This window comes from Staurois parvus, unplaced genomic scaffold (assembly GCF_062004578.1).
Source record: "Staurois parvus isolate SC_StPar_1 unplaced genomic scaffold, SC_StPar_1.0 ptg001087l, whole genome shotgun sequence".
NCBI lineage: Eukaryota > Metazoa > Chordata > Amphibia > Anura > Ranidae > Staurois > Staurois parvus.
This window is the reverse complement of record NW_028318883.1, coordinates 1,687,154-1,702,317: the sequence shown is the minus strand read 5'-3', so window position 1 is coordinate 1,702,317 and position 15,164 is coordinate 1,687,154. Positions and strand designations below refer to the sequence as shown.

The 15,164-nt window shown below is 41.7% G+C and overlaps 1 protein-coding gene across 5 annotated transcripts in view; it reads right to left on the bottom strand.

The window, feature by feature from the left end:
• Positions 1–15,164, bottom strand: part of PHACTR3 (phosphatase and actin regulator 3) — a 190,255-nt gene that overhangs the window by 135,098 nt on the left and 39,993 nt on the right. For all 5 annotated transcript variants that reach the window (XM_089658658.1, XM_089658654.1, XM_089658657.1 and 2 more), the window contains exons 4-8: positions 10,263–10,430; positions 9,582–9,767; positions 8,305–8,569; positions 6,931–7,166; positions 1,606–1,759 (exon numbers count right to left, since the gene is read on the bottom strand). In XM_089658658.1, the coding sequence (XP_089514784.1) occupies positions 1,606–1,759; positions 6,931–7,166; positions 8,305–8,569; positions 9,582–9,767; positions 10,263–10,430 (1,009 nt within the window). The remainder of the gene's footprint in view (positions 1–1,605; positions 1,760–6,930; positions 7,167–8,304; positions 8,570–9,581; positions 9,768–10,262; positions 10,431–15,164) is intronic.

Below are 15,164 nucleotides of genomic sequence, written 5' to 3'. Positions count from 1 at the left end.
GTTATTTTCTCTTTTGTTTCTGCCTGACTGTTATTTTTTCCTTTCTCGCAGTTTATATATCTTGCAAGTCTATAAAACTTTAATTAAAAAAAGCCTCCGAAACAAAAATGTATTACAGTAAGATTTAACTAGGCGAAACCCAGCTTGCCATTGGCACAAAAGTAAGCTACCAACATTCCAAGATAAGTCACACACTCAGAATCCATTTCTTATACTCTTGCCACAAAACTGTCCACTATGTTCCTCAAAATAAACTGTTCTACACTTATAAAAGTCACTCATGCTGGGAAATAATCCACACCTCTCTGATCCACACAATGGAAACTGCTCTGCTCACGCAACCTGCCAACTAACATGCAGGAACAACATAACCACTGACGAGGGCTCTGTTGCAGTAAGTGATATCAGGAAATCTGTTTCTCAGAGGATGCACCAACTTTATATTTTCATTATTCAGAGATGCAAACGTGGATAATCCTATAGTTAAAAAGAAAAGGTCCCTTTAATAATAATCCTTTAAGAAAATGTTTGTTTCATTTCAGTTACTGCAGAAATAAAGAAGGATCAAATTGATAGCCTTAAAGTGGTTGTAAACCCTTACATATACCCAGTGAAGTGACTGGCCTTAGGTGATACACAGAGATGAAACAAATCTTCCTACATAAGTTGTACCTGTTTATCTGCAGCCTTCTCTTCTCTACATCTGTTCAAAGTCCAGAATTTTTACAGCTTGTCTGAGCTGTCAGAAAAAAGGGGACGGAGATCTCATTGGAGGGAAGGGACACATCCCCTTCACACAGCACACAGGAACGAGTTAAGGCTGTCAATCAGATGGAGGTCCCTCCCATGCCACCTTTTTTCTCTTGGTGTCAGGAAAACTTGTCAGAAGTGATTCATGCTGATAGCAGAGGAACAAAGCAGCAGACAGAAATGACACTTAGTGCTCTGGATTGAGACAAGTACACACTATAGAGGGATATGCTTTGTTCATATTGCATGTCTGAGGTTTACAACAACTTTAAGGCTTGCACCTATAAAAAAAAATACAAGCTAGCAAAGGTAGCACCTGTGCTATTCATGATACAATGATTCAAAATGAGTACCACTGGAGATAAATTTTTGCCTCCCTCTAATCAATGGATATACAAAATGTATACCTGCTCCACCTCTGTTGTGTTCTGTTCTCTTCTGAAGGAGTGCATCAGTGCTAGGAAAGATTTCCGTGACCCAAGCTGCAGAGTATATATAAATAATCCCACACACAGTCCAAGGCTACGAAAAAAATGATTTATCCATACAGAGGCAAACAGCTAAAATCCTGTGTCATCCTAAAAAATGGCCTTAATCATCACATGCTTTTTACTGTATGCCTTTGTAACATATTTTGGAACCTTGGACTGTGTGTGGGATCTTCCATATATCCTCCTCCTAACTACCTGGCAAAGAAAATGCCTGTGTGTTCCGCCCTGTAACACCCTGTAGCTCCGTCCAAGTAACTAGCTAGTATAATGTAGATCAGTAGTCACAGTCGTTTTTGCAGACAATATGCACTATTCAGAACATTCTTTATACAGACTCCTTCCCCTGTCGCACCCATTCACTTACTTTGAAAGCTTGATTTCAATCTGCTGTCTTATCTTCTGCCTCTCCTCATCCGTCCTTTGCGGGAAGATGTTCCTGTCCTCCAATTCTTGCTTGCTGGGTCGATTCCTCAGCTTTACCGCTAACAATTCCTTTTTGTACTTTCTAGGCAAAGTGCCTGAAAGGAAGAAGAAGAATTAGCCCCAACAGAGAAAGAAATGATTGTCAACACTAGCAATGAAATTCTGATATCCCTAATTTAATTCAGTATTTAGAAACACTTGTCAGCAGAATCCTTATCAGATACACAAATAAAACAGTGATGAGTAAATCAGCGGTGGCCATTGCAGGTCTCTGGAAAATGCTAGTTCCATGGCTGCCACATTTATGCTTCAGATATAATACTTTTAAGTCAATAAACCCCCCAAAAATCTGACATTCATTTGCTGTATTCTTGTTTCAAGACTGACTCAAATGTATTGAAACCAAAGCCAGGCAACTGACATTTTCAGAGGGAAGCCAGCAATGACAGCCTCCATATTTCTCAGATGACCCTTGTTCTTTAAAGGAAAAACATGGGCTCCCAATGCTGAACACTTCCTGAAAATACAGGTTGCCTGGTTGTCATGCTGATCTTTTAATTTCAATACTATAAGTCACTGTCTCCAATAGGAACGCTGATCAGGAGTTTTAACTCCACTGGCCACATGCACCTCAGCAAATCTAAATGGTCAACATGAAATCCATGAATCTATTTTTCAGATGGAGGTTAGCAATGGCAACTGTTATGAATCATGACAGGTGTACTTTAAGGCTCCATGCCCACGGGGCGTTTTGATAACACTGGTAATGTTAGCTGTGTAAAGTCACATTAAATACGTGATTTTTGCAGCTTTTTGTAGCGTTTTTGCATTAGCGTTTAGCTGCGGTTTACCGTGTTTGTGTTCGTTAGCATTCCTTCCCATTTTTTTTGGTCAAAAAAAGTCCGAAAATGCCGTTTTGTGGCATTTTACCACGTTTTTCGGCGTTAGAGTGTTTTTACAGCTAAAAAACTCAAGAAACCCACTAGTTCTGGGGTTTTTTCCCAGCCAAAAAACATTCCTGCCAAAAAACATTGATTACAGTCTATGTGTGCATGGACTCATAGGATAACATGCTGGGGGGTTTACTTGCTGTAGAAAAAAAATGTCAAAAGCCAAAAACAGCCGCTGTAAAAACATCCCGTGTGCATGAGAACTACCTCAAGTATGAACTGGGAGATTCACTAGATAAATTGCGGAAGCTACGTGTGCAAGAATGTGTGAGTTTTGCTTGATGTACTTCAGCCTTAAGGTGGGAATACACGATTAGAAAATCGACCAATCAGTCATCCGACGACCGAGAGGCATTCGTTCGTTGGTTGAAATCGTGGCCCACATTAACCAATCTAAAAAAATCGTTTGTCAGGCGATACGTAGTGTTGACGTCTTCTGTACAAGTGGAAGTGATGCAGTGTGCGTGTGACCTTGCAGCCACGCCCTTCCGGCCAGAACGAGCGATATTTTCTTATTATTACATCGAGTTTATATAGCGCCAAAGGGTTTGCTCAGCGCTGTTCAATAGAGGGGGGGACAATACATGAAACAGTACAACAACAAACAGCACACGAGGGGTTAGAGGGCCCTACTCTTTCGAGTTTACAATCTAGGAATCTAGGATATACACAACAATTACCAGCAATGAGTATAATATAGTTTATTACATTATCTATATACATAAATAGTGATACATAAAATATAAAATGCAGAATTCTGGTTTCATTATCTCATTAGGCCGATCTACTTTTAACATTTGGATTTTTTGTTCGTGTTTACGAAAATTTCTTGGACATAAACATTTGGGTCATCTTCTGTTTTTGCTCATGCGTGATAGCGCTTGATAAATTTTTTCATACGACCGTCATACTACCGCATTGATAATTGGTCGTTCGTATGCGAAACGACAAACTTTTTCACTGCTGTTCAACCGGAGTTTTTCGTTCAAAATATCGTTATAGGTTAAAACATCCTGCTCATTAACGAAGAGAAAATCATTCGATCAGCGGTTCCGCAAAATGTTTTGGACGATTTTCTTATCGTGTGTACGGGGCATTAGTGTGAGTGATAACACGTGTCGTAGATATGTTTTGAGGAAAGTCCCATTCATTTCTAATGGTTCCCTTATGCATGTTAATCCATGCACTGGTCCCTCCAATGCACTGCAATGCATAGAATGAATACTGACTTGCATTGTTACAGTCCCGTAAGAAATAGATGAGCTGCTTCAACATAATGAGTGTCAAAACAGCGAATCATGCAGTAAAACACTCACCCGTAAGTATATTATGGCTCTTGAGGAGTTTGATAACTGCAATGCCAGCATCTGTGTTTTGCTTATGACATAACCTTGTAAAGTATTTTCATCAGATTGGGAAACCAGTTTTTGAGCTGACATTTACGGAGCTTCTGTTACTGTGTAAATGCATCTCAAACTGATCTCAGATACAAGCTATTTTTCCGTGCACACAGGCCTTCCTTTGATTCAGGGCATTGACTACATTTAACCACCCGCAGAACAGGGCGTAATTGATACGCCTGTTGCTAATGTGCGGTAAAGTTATGCTAGTGAGGTACAGCGTAATGTCAGCTAATGTCTTACCTTACTGAGGTTGTGTGTGTTACATAATCAGAAGAAAGCTAGGGGAATGCATTAATTACTAACCTGTGTTGGAGGACAACCAGAAATTCTATAACCTGAAGGTATTGACCATGATGCCTTGATGCACAGTGCAGGGTGACACACATTTTGATGTGTTTTCAATGCAAAATGCATCAAAAAAAGAACACACCACTCAAAAACAAAAAAATACACCACTGATTACCGTGACAAAATTGTTTTTGAATAAATACAAAGAGTACAATAAATTGCTTTCTTGTGGAAACAAGGGTTCTCGATCGTGTCAGTCTACACTATAAGGAACCCTTTGTTCCGTCAGTAAGTGGTTGTTCTTTACACTTTGTTATTATTTTAATCAATTTATGTGTCAAAATTGAACTGCTATAAACCACCCTTCGTAGTTCAGGCCTAAAAAATACACTGTAAAGCTCACTACACATGTTACAACCTGATTGTACATAGACCTTTAGATCTACCTACAAGTATGTGCTGCAAAGACATGCTTGACCAGATAGAAATTGATTGGATAGTATAGTAGGTCATATTATACAGTTTTGACATACATATACCAGGGGTCAACAAACTATGGCCTTCCAGGTGTTGAGGAACTGCAAGTCCCATGGGGGCCTTGCAAGACTCTGACAGCCACAGGCAAGAGTCCCAGAGGCAGAGGCATGATGGGACTTGTAGTACTTCAACAGCTGGAGGGCCATAGTTTGGAGACCCCTGTACATATTCTATACATATCAGATGTTGGCAAGGTGCAGAACAGTGTAAATGGTTGATGTGATATTTAGGCACTGCTGCTTCTTCTACACTTCACAGGATAAATAAATGTACCTTTAGCTATCTACTCCCTCTTGTGGTAAAAGCTGGAACTACATCAATTTGCGACACTGAGCAAGTGTGGTGTGTGTCAGTTTGAAGGGATCTAAAATGGAACAAAAATCATTCTGAGCAGGCTGGCACTTTGCAGAAGAGACCTGCAATAGTTCCTCTGGAATGTAAAAATGTTGGTGCTACTTACATTTTAACTATATAAAACATTCACCAGTATTAAAGCCGAGCTCCATCTGAAAAAAAAAAAAGGTCAGCAGCTACAAAAACTGTAGCTGCTGACTTTTAAAATACAGACACTTACCTATCTCTCGGTCCAGCGGTGTCCTCAGCAATGCTGATTTCACCGGCCGTCTTCTCTCCCTGGCTCCGGCATCTTCAGTATGGGCACCCGGCTATGATAGCTTGCGGCTTCACAGCCGGGTGCCCACTGCGCATGTGAGAGAAACGCTGCGCTTTGTGAATGTAGTCTTCTGGGACCTGTCACGTGTCCCAGAAGACTGCAGGGAGGGAGGGGGGAGGACAACTTCTGCTTCTGATTGCTTAGGCGATGGCAGCAGAAGTGAGAGTGGGTACCTGTCAAATTCGGGTACCCGCTCCCTAAACGTGCCAATCCTTAATGGAGAGTGGGGAGAAAATCTTTAAAGCAGAACTTCCCCTTTTGGGTGGAGCTCTGCTTTAACAACTTGAACAATGTGCACATCAATACAGCGGTGTGCCCGAGAGCAGCAGTACTGCTCTCTCCTCAGAGGACTCAGAGGAAGCAGTGGGAACCATTGGCTCCTGCTGCCGTCAATCAAATCCCGTGAAAAGGGAGCCAGGGGTAAGGCCAAGCTGCGCTCTGTGTGTCAGTAGATGCTCAGTTCAGGATGGAGTCCAAACGAGTGCCCCCATAGCAACTGGAAAAGAGGAGGAGCCAAGAGCACCAGCGGGCGACCCCAGAAGCAGACATTCAGGGCTTTTCTGTGTAAAACCAGTGCACAGAGCAGGAAAGTATGACATGTTTATTATTAATAAAAACACAAGCCTTTACAATCACTGTAAGTCGGCAATACTTACCTCTTCTCCAAGTGTCTGACATTCACAAGATCCCTTGCTGGCATCTTCTCCCTGACTTGTTCCAGGTGCCAGTCTTTGGCCATGTTGATCTGCCAGTAAGGGATGATGTAACTCGTGCCTGCTCAGGAGTTCTGTCCTTCCAGCACACAGGCATGAGGAAGACTGTGGGCTGGCAGGTAAGTTTACTTTTCTTTTTATAGCTCAGGGAATGGCTGAAGCCCATGTGAGTTAATATTTTGCAGTCTGCATACCATTAGAGAGATTGCTCTTCATTTCCTGCTCTGGAGATGCAATTGGAATTGAGAGGAACGCTCTGCAAAATGAGAGCAATTCACCTCTTAGACAGTTTTCACTAGAAAAGGTGTTCCTATAGAAAGGATTCTTTACATTTTCTAAACACTCAAACTTTGGATTTTTCATCACTTTCAGTCTTGTGACATTGGTTGCCAAGAAAAATGGGGAATCTACCTAGTTGGGACACATGCGGCAGTAAAAACCTGATAGTGGATCTGTTTCAACCCTATTCTATCCCAAACAGAAAAGAGTTTTGTCTGGTTTGGTTATATCTATATAATTGCTAACAAAGCAATTAGTATGATATTTTTCTAGAAAAAAGTGCCTTAGAGAATGTTTTTGCTATGCATCCCACCACATATACTCACAGCTCTGTTCACAAGGGAGAAAAAGTAACCACATTGATTTAGAAAGGTCAAAAACGTGTCATTTGGGTGTAAGTGTTGTACATTTTTTTTTTCTCACCAGAGATAACAGAGCTGTTGAGTTCATCTTCATCCTCATATAACAGCACGTTGTCTTTATGGCTGGAATCCCTGATCAAGTTTTCTTTGTTTTCCTCGGCTTCTTTTACTGAGCCGCACTTGTTTTCACAGTCGCTCTCAGTGGAGCTGTCTCTGCTCTTCTCAGTGCTGGAGGTCCGTGAGGTTCGAAATTCCACCCTCTTCTTTGGAGAAGACTTCACTTCCCGACTGTGAAAACTGGAGAAATAAGTCAGGAAACAAATATAGGAGTGTTAGCACTGAAAAGCGTTGTTATTCCCAGAGAGTCACCAATAAGTTAAATTTAAAGCTCAACTCCAGGCACAATTATTTTAAAATTAGCATAGTTCCTAGAAGATTCAAAAAATGCAAAATTAGGTTAGGTTGCAATACTCACTTTAAAGTGGTTGTAAAACCTTACTGTTTTTTTACCTTAATGTATTTTCTACATTAAGATAAAAAAACCTTCTGTGTCCAGGATGCCCCCCCAGCCCCCCTTATAGTTACCTGAGCCCGTTTCCAATCCAGTGATGTGCACAAAGGCAGCATTGCTCTCTGCTTTCTCCCTATTCGCAGGGCAGATTGATAGCAATGGGAGCCATTGACTTATGCTGCTGTCAATCAAATCCTATGATGGAGAGGTGGGGAAGGGCAAAGCCCCGCTGTCTGTGTCTATAGACACTGACAGCAGGGATCGGGAGTGAACCCCAGGAGTAGCCCCTTTAGCAAGCGGCTTGCTGGGGAGGGGGGGGGGGTATTCAGCAGGGGGAGAAGCTAGGAGCTCCAATGGGGGACCCCAGAAGAGGTGGATTATTGCTGCTTTGTGCAAAACCATTGCATAGCTCAGGTAAGTATAACATGTTTGATATTTTTCAAATCCTCAGTCTTCTGGGATAAATGACTCCCAGCATCATTCAACCTATGGGTACTGAATTGATACTGTGACTGCAGGGTGCCATTGGTCTTCCCACAGAGGGTACATCACGACGGTGCCCATTAATCAAAGTATTTTCATGCATATAGCAGGACTCATATCAGCACTGATCTCTGCATTTGGAGGATTACTAACTGATGGAAGAGGGATAGGACCCAGTGTGTCATGTGCATTCAGGCAGCTTGTCATGTAAGCATGCAGGTAGTGAAGTCCAGCGAGTACGATCTCCTGTCCTGCATATTTGCTTCAAGTCAATGCCTCAATAAATAGTGCAGCTAGAATCAGGATAAATGGCCAGAGCCTGCCCTTTTAATAACCAGATCAGTAATGGCAGCTCCCCTATTTCTATTCCTATAGGTTTCCTTTGCTATAATATAAATGTAATTCTCTTACGGCCATGTTTTGCATTGTATGTGCATTCACCTGTCTTGGCGGTGTTTGGTGGCCAGTGCCCGGTGGAGTTCCTCAATGACTCGGCTGGGAGGTAAAGGCATATGCATGGCAGGCAGAATTGGGGAGCCTTTTGGAGTCGGGTTCTGTCCCTTCATCACTGAACCGTTGTTTTCTGAGATTTTCTGGCCAGATGGCTGGAAGAGATTGGTGTGTCCTGAGATATGGGAGGAGCCAACGGAGGCAGGAATTTTCATGATGCCCGCTGGAGGGGAGGTGATGTCTTCCATTTCTGTACCTGTGGGGCAACAGTACAAGGAGTACAGTGCTAATCACGTTCTAGGAGCTCAGCTATACAGACAGTTCTTGTTGCATATATTTGGATAGCTAAGGCCTATTGTTATTAAAGTGAAACTCCAGGCAGAAAAGTAAAGCAGACCGTCACCCTAAAGGTCATGTTGTGCTGCCCTACCTCCTCTCCCCTCCTGTCTTACAAATGGTCATTATTATTTTTTTTTTTCTTTTCAACAAAGTAAGCAGCACTTAAGCATTTCACCTAGAAGAAAATTATGTTTCGTTTTCCCTGCCCTATGAGCGTTCACAAATGTGCTGTAGGACTTCGGGTTCCAAGATGTGTGCATCTGCACAGGCCCCAGTTTCCCTAACTATCTGCACATACACAAAGACTGCTACCTAGGCAATCCAAAGAGCTTGGGATTGGCCTCTGGCACAGGAGGCATCTTATTTGGACCTCATCAACTTGTGGAGTGTCTGAGTCCAAAGCTTGCAGTCAGAAGTTTTAACTTTCCTTTAACTCTTCAAGCAATGTGTTTTATTTGTCTGTACTATGATTGGAAACATCACTTCCTGTCTTCACCCAAAAATCACTACCTTCTCTCTCCAAACAAAACAAAAAGTTTTATCTGGTGTTTGGCAGTAACACCAAAAAGTATACAAAAAATACCATTAGCCTGGATTGTATTTAAATAAATTACATTTAGCCAAATGCAGCAGGTTTCCTTTTGTTGATAGAAGGGATGACACTTTTATGTCTCATGGTTTGTGCAACCTCCCCCTCATGTTCCAATGTGAAGGTGAATGCTGGGCTTTAATCAGGTAAGTTGTGTTCGCAGAGTCAGCCTGGTTGTGAAATTTCACATTTGGTTGGAGTGCACTATCAAATGCATTCAGCTGAGGCTGGCTTTTAGTGTTTTTGACAGCTAGAATGTGATATATTTCCTCGAATGACATTACCATTTTGTTCTGCTGTATTTTGAATGGCATGCTTGATATGTCAGGGGTTCCCTTACCTGGTACACACTGGTTTACCCATGTGGATAGCTTAGGCTGGATCAATGGAAGTAGCGGAGGGCTGCTGAGGAGTGTTGTGTTTCTCTCTGGAGGTGGAGACTCTAGAGATTCAGTGAGCAGTAAGGCTTGTAATGTCTTCTCCACAGAGTCCTTCAGCTCTTCTTCCAACGTCATCTGCATTTTACCTTAGGTGATAAATGAATAAGCGTGAGAGAAGAAGACCCATGCTATGCTCTGCCATGACAAAAAGGGCTTTGCTGTGAGATTCTTATTATACACTTTCAATATATTGTTATGGAAAGTCCACTAGGGGGCCAGTGACACCAACAATGAGGTGTCTGCAGTCCCACTGTGGACCTTTCCATATGAATAATATACTTCAGGGATGAGAAATAAGAATGAACAGGCTTCATTTTATTGGACCTTATAACATCCCATTCTTGTTTACATACTTTAACCTGCATTGGCCTACTGCAGATACACCCCCCCCCCCCCCTCATCAATATTTTGACATTTCTGAAGAGCTGGGCACACAGTGCGAAACTGGCCATTAATATCTGAAAAACACATCTCTGGCCTTAACACCTACCAATCTTCTGAAATTCTGCAAAATCACCTGTTTAACCAAAGAAAAAAAACAGAATCAGAACCAAATAAAAATCAGATGTTCTTCACCGTACTTGCTTCCTCTTCTTCATGCTGGTCCTCATCCAGGGAGTTGATATTTGCTGCGGATAAGATTTCTTGCAGGGTCTCTTCAGGGGAAGGTGCTTGGCTTGTTGGAGAGGGATAATCACTGAAGTCCTCAGTCGTGGTGTCCTCTGATGGGCTCTCTTTAGAATCAGGATCTGAACAATCAATAGCATTAAAATGAATAAGAAAAAACTGCACAAGCAGGAGAGACGTTATACAGGCAGCGTCACCTGCCTTCAGATGATGCTAATTGTCAATCAGTATGAAAGGTTATGACGGCATATACAGTTTCCGAGAAAACCTCGTCTGATAAGCATAAGCACGGCTTACATAGTCAACTGACCGAAAGACACAAAAGGACATTGTGCAGGATTGTGACCCGGAATAAGAAAACTGTGGCAAAAGTGACTGCAGAGCTCAATCTCAGTCCCGTGAAGACCGAGATTGAGCTCAGTAAGCTCTGATATGACTCCGTATTACTAGCAGTACATGCAGTGAAAGACGAAAGTGAGGCTTCCCACCTGTTAGCTAGGTGTCTCATTACACAGCAGAAGCAACAAAATGTTACATCACTTCCGCTTTCATCGTGAAACATGTCGTCACTTTCAGACCTGCAAATCATGTAGTGCTTCCATTTTTTTGTCTAACTCCCGTATCTTCCTCCAGTGCCAAAGAGTGCATCTGTGTCTTGTGGTGACCTTAAAGGGACAATAAACCATATCCTATTCTCCAAAAATAATCCATACACAACTACTATTTAATGGTCCTATAATCTAGTTTTCAATAAATAATTTCTTACTGTGTCTTTCTGCCTCCTTGTAAGGTCCTCCTGTGAGCTCCCAAACCTCTCATTTTCTCCCCTCATTTCGATTTGTTTTGAACTAATAGTTCACATTTGTTGCAGTCATGTGCACTGTTCTATGCACACTACAAATACCATAGTCCACAGCCCATCTCAGGAGAGAGGATGACTGCATGGACCTTTGGAGAACTTGGCCACAGTGTTTTGTGTGAAAACAGCACTCCAACAAGTACTGTACATAAAACAAAAAACAAAACCACAAATGTATTCATAACTGTATATGCAGCCTGACTGCATTACAGTAACAAGTAGACAAGGGGTCAGTTAGACTTTAAAGTGAACAACTTTCCACTGACTTTATTATATGGACTATTAGATTTTTATAGAAGGTGATCATAAAACCTCCCATGCCCGCCTCCAGGACTTCTCCAGGGTGTCACCCATCCTCTGGAACTCCCTGCCCCAACCCATCAGATTATCACCTACTCTCCTCTCCTTTAGGCGCACCCTGAAAACCTATCTCTTCAGGGAAGCCTACCCCACCCCCTGCTAACTTGCCGACCTCCTCCACTCTTCCTACCACTCCGTCCCCTGCAGCTATCTCCTCCTGTGCCACCATCCCCTCCCTCCTAGATTGTAAGCTCGAAAGAGCAGGGCCCTCAATCCCCTCATGTTTTGCATTGTATTGGTATTGTTCTGTCACATGTTCTGTCCCCCTTTGTAATGTACAGCGCTGAGCAAACTATTGGCGCTTTATAAATACTGTATAATAATAATAATAATAATATCCCCACTTATTCACCTCTTCTCAGATGATATAAATTGAGTGAAGTCCATCTTTCCTCATACCTGTGATTCCTTATGCCTCCTAATAATGTAATGTAAATTCCAAATGTACTAATGTATTTATTCATTTATTACAGGTACTTGTATAGTGCTATCAATGTATGCATCCCTTCTATATTATGCATTCACATCAGTCCCTGCCCTAAAGGGGCTTACAATCTAAGGTCCCGATTTCACATTCATACATACACATACATACATACTAGGGCCAATTTAGACAGGATCCAATTATCGTACCAGCTTGTCTTTGGTCTGATGCATCTCTTTTGAGTCTCTGTTGTTGCCCGTTGCAGCCAATCTAGTAGCAGATTTTATTCTGTAACCCTCCGCTAGGAGAATGAAACTTGGCTTCTATGAACTAAACTTCCTCACTTCCACTGTAAACTGAATAGATTAGCCCACGCCTGTTCATACATGCATCCTTTTTAAAATGAAAAGTAGAAATTCAGTCCTTTAGGACTAGTTCCCATCCATGCATTAGCTTAGTGCGTTTTTAAAATCTAGGATCTGCTGCATTTTCATGCCTTAAGCAGGTCCAATGAAAACAAATGTAAATACACAGAAATGCTTTTATTGTGTAGGTTTGTATGTTTTGATTGCATCTGCAAACACACAAACACATGTATATATATATATAAAATACACAAATAAAACACACACGGCATAAGAAATGGCTACTGTATCTTTTCACCAAATAGACTGTAATATTACTAATCATCCATAAGAGGGCAGTATTCATCAAGAAATAACCATGAGCAAGCCATCAGTGTGAAGGCTTTCCTACTGAATGCAAAACAGAGAGTGATTGAAATAGCATGTAAAAGTCTATGCCTCTGTGGTTGTCCCCTCAGTTGTTTTAAAGAAGAACTCCGGGATACACTAAAGTACCAATCAGTAGTATCACCTATGAAAAACCTATAAAGTTTGACCAAGTAAGAAATAAACCTCACCGTTTAGAAGATAAACTGAAAGAAAACTCTGTGACGTCACAACTCCAATTAAAGAAACCATCAGATTCTGCCAGTCCCAGGAGGAGGAGTAAAGTAGGCATAGACGTCACATCCTGCATTCTCACAGCACAGGGATGAGAAAATACAGTTCCCATGATGCTATGCAAATTGTAGTGAATGGGCGGGATTGTGGGCTTGTGTACTCATCCTCATGACACACTCAAATTTTGAGACTACACACCAATTGCTCTGGATACAAAGAAAAACAAACAGAGGGCTCACCGGCCTAGTGCATTATCATAACAAATTTTATTGGAAGGATAAAAAGTAAGTATCGTACTCACAATAGGCAAACAGGTCAGAGGCACATCACGCTAGACAGCGGTGTCCAATCCAAATTGCATAGAAGTCCAAAAAAATGGAACCCTGGATTTCCAACAGGCTCAGGGGCGGACTGACCATTTGGAAACTCGGGCACTGCCCGACGGCCCGGGGTCAGTAGGGGGCCCTATGAGATGCCCCTGGTACCCTTTCATAGGCTTTTTTGAGTTTGGCCAAGGACACAGGGGCCCCATGATCCCCTATTGCCCAGGGGGCCCCATGAGTTGTCAGTCCGCCCCTGAACAGGCTAACACATTTCGAGGTCTCAACCTCTTCCTCAGAGGCACCAAGCAGTGAGTCAGTACCTCTCTTATATATGTAACTAATGCAGATTCTAGAAACACAAGTGGGCCGTCCCTGGTTGCACCAGAGGTGGAGACTGGCGTCACATGAGCTGTTTTTACATGTCATCATAAATAAGAATGTAAACATAAATGCAGACATCATTTGAGTGATGCCATATAGAATAGATAATATAAATCATATAAGGACCACAGATCACATAAAAACACATGGAAAGCATAAAATAAATCCATAAAAAGTGTATAAATGAATAGAATAACGTTACTAAAATGCTCCTAACAGCTTTTTTCTAGCTACTGTAAGTAAAAGCTACTGTAAGTAAAGTTGATCCAGGGAATATACCTGCAGGAGCAAATTGGATCATGCTTTGCTGGGGGGTTTTTTTTCCTTCCTCTGGATCAATGGTAGGTATAGGATTACAACTTCTTATTTTTTTTTTGGTTAACTTTTTTTTGCTATATAAATGAAAAAGTCAAAAAAGTTTGAAAAAAAAGTGTTTTTCTTATAAAATTTTGCAAATAATCTTTCTTCATAAATCATGGCCAAAATGTATTCAGTTATCTTTTTAGTAAATAAAAAAATAACCCAAATTAGTTTATAACCAAAAATTATAATTTTACAAACTTTTTTTAAATTTTTTTTATATTATTATTTATGTTTTTTTTAACATACTGTCACCCTAGCAGTACAGTGTCACCATAGTGATACTGTACTACTTGTGGAGGGTGATGAAGATTTTTTTTTTTTACACTGATTGCTTTTACACCCATAAAGGCTGTAAAAGCAATAACTTCTCTTTCTTTCTGGCTGCATTCTTTCAGCCATTGAGAAATACTGTGAGAGCTGTGATTGGTCATGCTTGTCACATGGTACAAGGCTGTTGTGAATAGCCTTGTACCATGTGATCTCTGTGATCATTCACAGATTTCACACGTAGTAAGCAATGATGTCAGAAGTGATATCTTGCTTACTACTATTCATGTGATCACTGATTGGCCAATCAGTGATCACATGATCGGGACCTCACACAGAGGTCCCATACAGCGATCGGTGTTCAGAGGACACAGCGGGCACCGGATCGTGGTGCCACACGCTCCCAGGGATCGCGCACAGGCTAAAATGGCGGGCACCGTTTATAAACAGCAACCCGCTCCAGAACTGCTCCCGTCCGGCCAAAGTGGCTAACACTTGGTCTGCTTCAATGCAACTTGTTTACCGATATTTGTACATATTGATCCACCAACTTTAATATTGGCAGGAGATTGGAAATTCAGATTCATTATGAGGGAGATTCTAACTTTACCTTGTTCAATTAAGCTTTGACAATAAAACCTCGAAGTGGATTGGTTTCTGCGCACCAGATTTTGCACCATGCATGTTTTAATAAACAACCCCCATGTTTTTCCGGATCTGCATACTTGTTTCAGGTCAGTGCCTGAAAGTATGGTAGCCAGAGTTAGCCAAGCAGTTAACACTTTCAGAAAGAGTTTAGCCATGGTCATTTCCATGCTTCGCTTATTACGGGTCCACTTTTACTTCAAAGCAGGGGCGGACTGACCATTTGGAAACTCTGGCACTGCCTGAGCGCCCGGGGTCAGTAGGGGGCC